General features: G+C 71.8%; 1 protein-coding gene across 1 annotated transcript in view; it reads right to left on the bottom strand.

The window, feature by feature from the left end:
• Positions 1-374: 374 nt before the first annotated feature.
• MNEG_0475 (1-deoxy-D-xylulose-5-phosphate synthase) overlaps positions 375-1253 on the bottom strand; it is a gene marked incomplete at both ends in the record, with an annotated part of 2274 nt that continues 1395 nt past the window's right edge. Inside the window, one exon of the mRNA XM_014051030.1 lies at positions 375-1084. Within this exon, the coding sequence (XP_013906484.1) occupies positions 375-1084 (710 nt within the window). The remainder of the gene's footprint in view (positions 1085-1253) is intronic.

Raw genomic sequence — 1253 nt, 5'->3', positions numbered from 1 at the left:
GGGGGGCGGGGGGCGCGGGGGTGCAAAGCTGCGTGGCGGCAGCCGCGGGCCGCGGCCCGCCAAATAACCGGCTGCGCCGCCCAAAAAGTGCGGCTGAAAACATTGATCCTATGGGGGGGCGTTGCTGCCCTCGCCCAGGCCCGCCAGAATGGCCAGGCCCCGGTCTCATCGGGCGGCCCCCTCCCGGGCCAAAAGAGGAGCCGTTCCGATCCGAGAGAACCCCAGACTACTCAAGACCGCAAACAAGCACGCGCGCCTTGAGGCGCACTGGGTCATGGAGGGCAGACAAGGGCCGCCCTGGCCGCGGCCGCGTGTCCAGGGCGCCCAGGGCGCCCAGAGCCGTGGTGGGTTCGGGGCGGCTGGTAGGGGCTGGTTCAGGGCGAGATGCCCGCGAGGGTGAGGTTGGCGTCCTTGGGGCGCCCCAGCGCCGACAGGCAGGTGGCCGCGATGTGCGAGGGCGTGAGGCCGGCCTCCGCCAGCTGGTCCTCGTACTTGCCGTGGTCGATGTAGCGGTCCGGCAGCGTCATCGGCCTGAACCGCAGCCCGCCGTCAAGCAGCCCGTCCAGCGCCAGGAACTGCATCACGTGCGCCGCAAACCCGCCGATGGAGCCCTCCTCAACAGTCACCATCGCCGCGTGCTCGCGCGCGCAGCGCCGCAGCAGGTCCGTGTCCAGCGGCTTGCAGAAGCGCGCGTCCACCACCGTCGCGCTGACGCCGCCGCGCGCCAGCAGCTCCGCAGCCACGAGCGCGTCGTTGACGCTGCTGCCGTACGCGATGATGGCCACGTCCTTGCCCTCGCGCCGCACCAGGCCGCGCCCCACCTCCAGGGGCCGCCCCTTGAGGTCCGGGCCGATGCCCTCCGTCGCCAGGTCTACGCCCAGGCCGTTGCCGCGGGGGAAGCGGAAGCAGCTGGGCATGTCGTCGATGGCGGCGGCGGTGGCGACCATGTTGATGAGCTCGGCCTCGTTGGAGGGGGCCATGGTCACCATGTGCGGCAGGGAGGCCATGTAGGTCACGTCAAACGCGCCCGCGTGCGTGCTGCCGTCCGCGCCCACGAGGCCGGCGCGGTCCATGGCAAAGCGGACTGGGGCGCGCACGATAGTGGGGGCAGGGTGTTTGGGGGGGGGGGTAAGATGAGCAGTGGTGGGGTGGGGCAGGCAGAGGGCAAAGGGCAAAGGGACCGCCTCGTGGCACAAGAATTAGCCGCATGGCCGCAGCGGCAGCGGCGGCGGCAGCAGCAGCAGCAGCGGCGG

The sequence above is a fragment of the Monoraphidium neglectum genome, assembly GCF_000611645.1.
Source record: "Monoraphidium neglectum strain SAG 48.87 unplaced genomic scaffold scaffold00039, whole genome shotgun sequence".
NCBI classification, from domain to species: Eukaryota; Viridiplantae; Chlorophyta; class Chlorophyceae; order Sphaeropleales; family Selenastraceae; genus Monoraphidium; species Monoraphidium neglectum.
The sequence above is the reverse complement of the archived record's forward strand: the minus strand, read 5'-3'. Positions and strand labels throughout refer to the sequence as shown.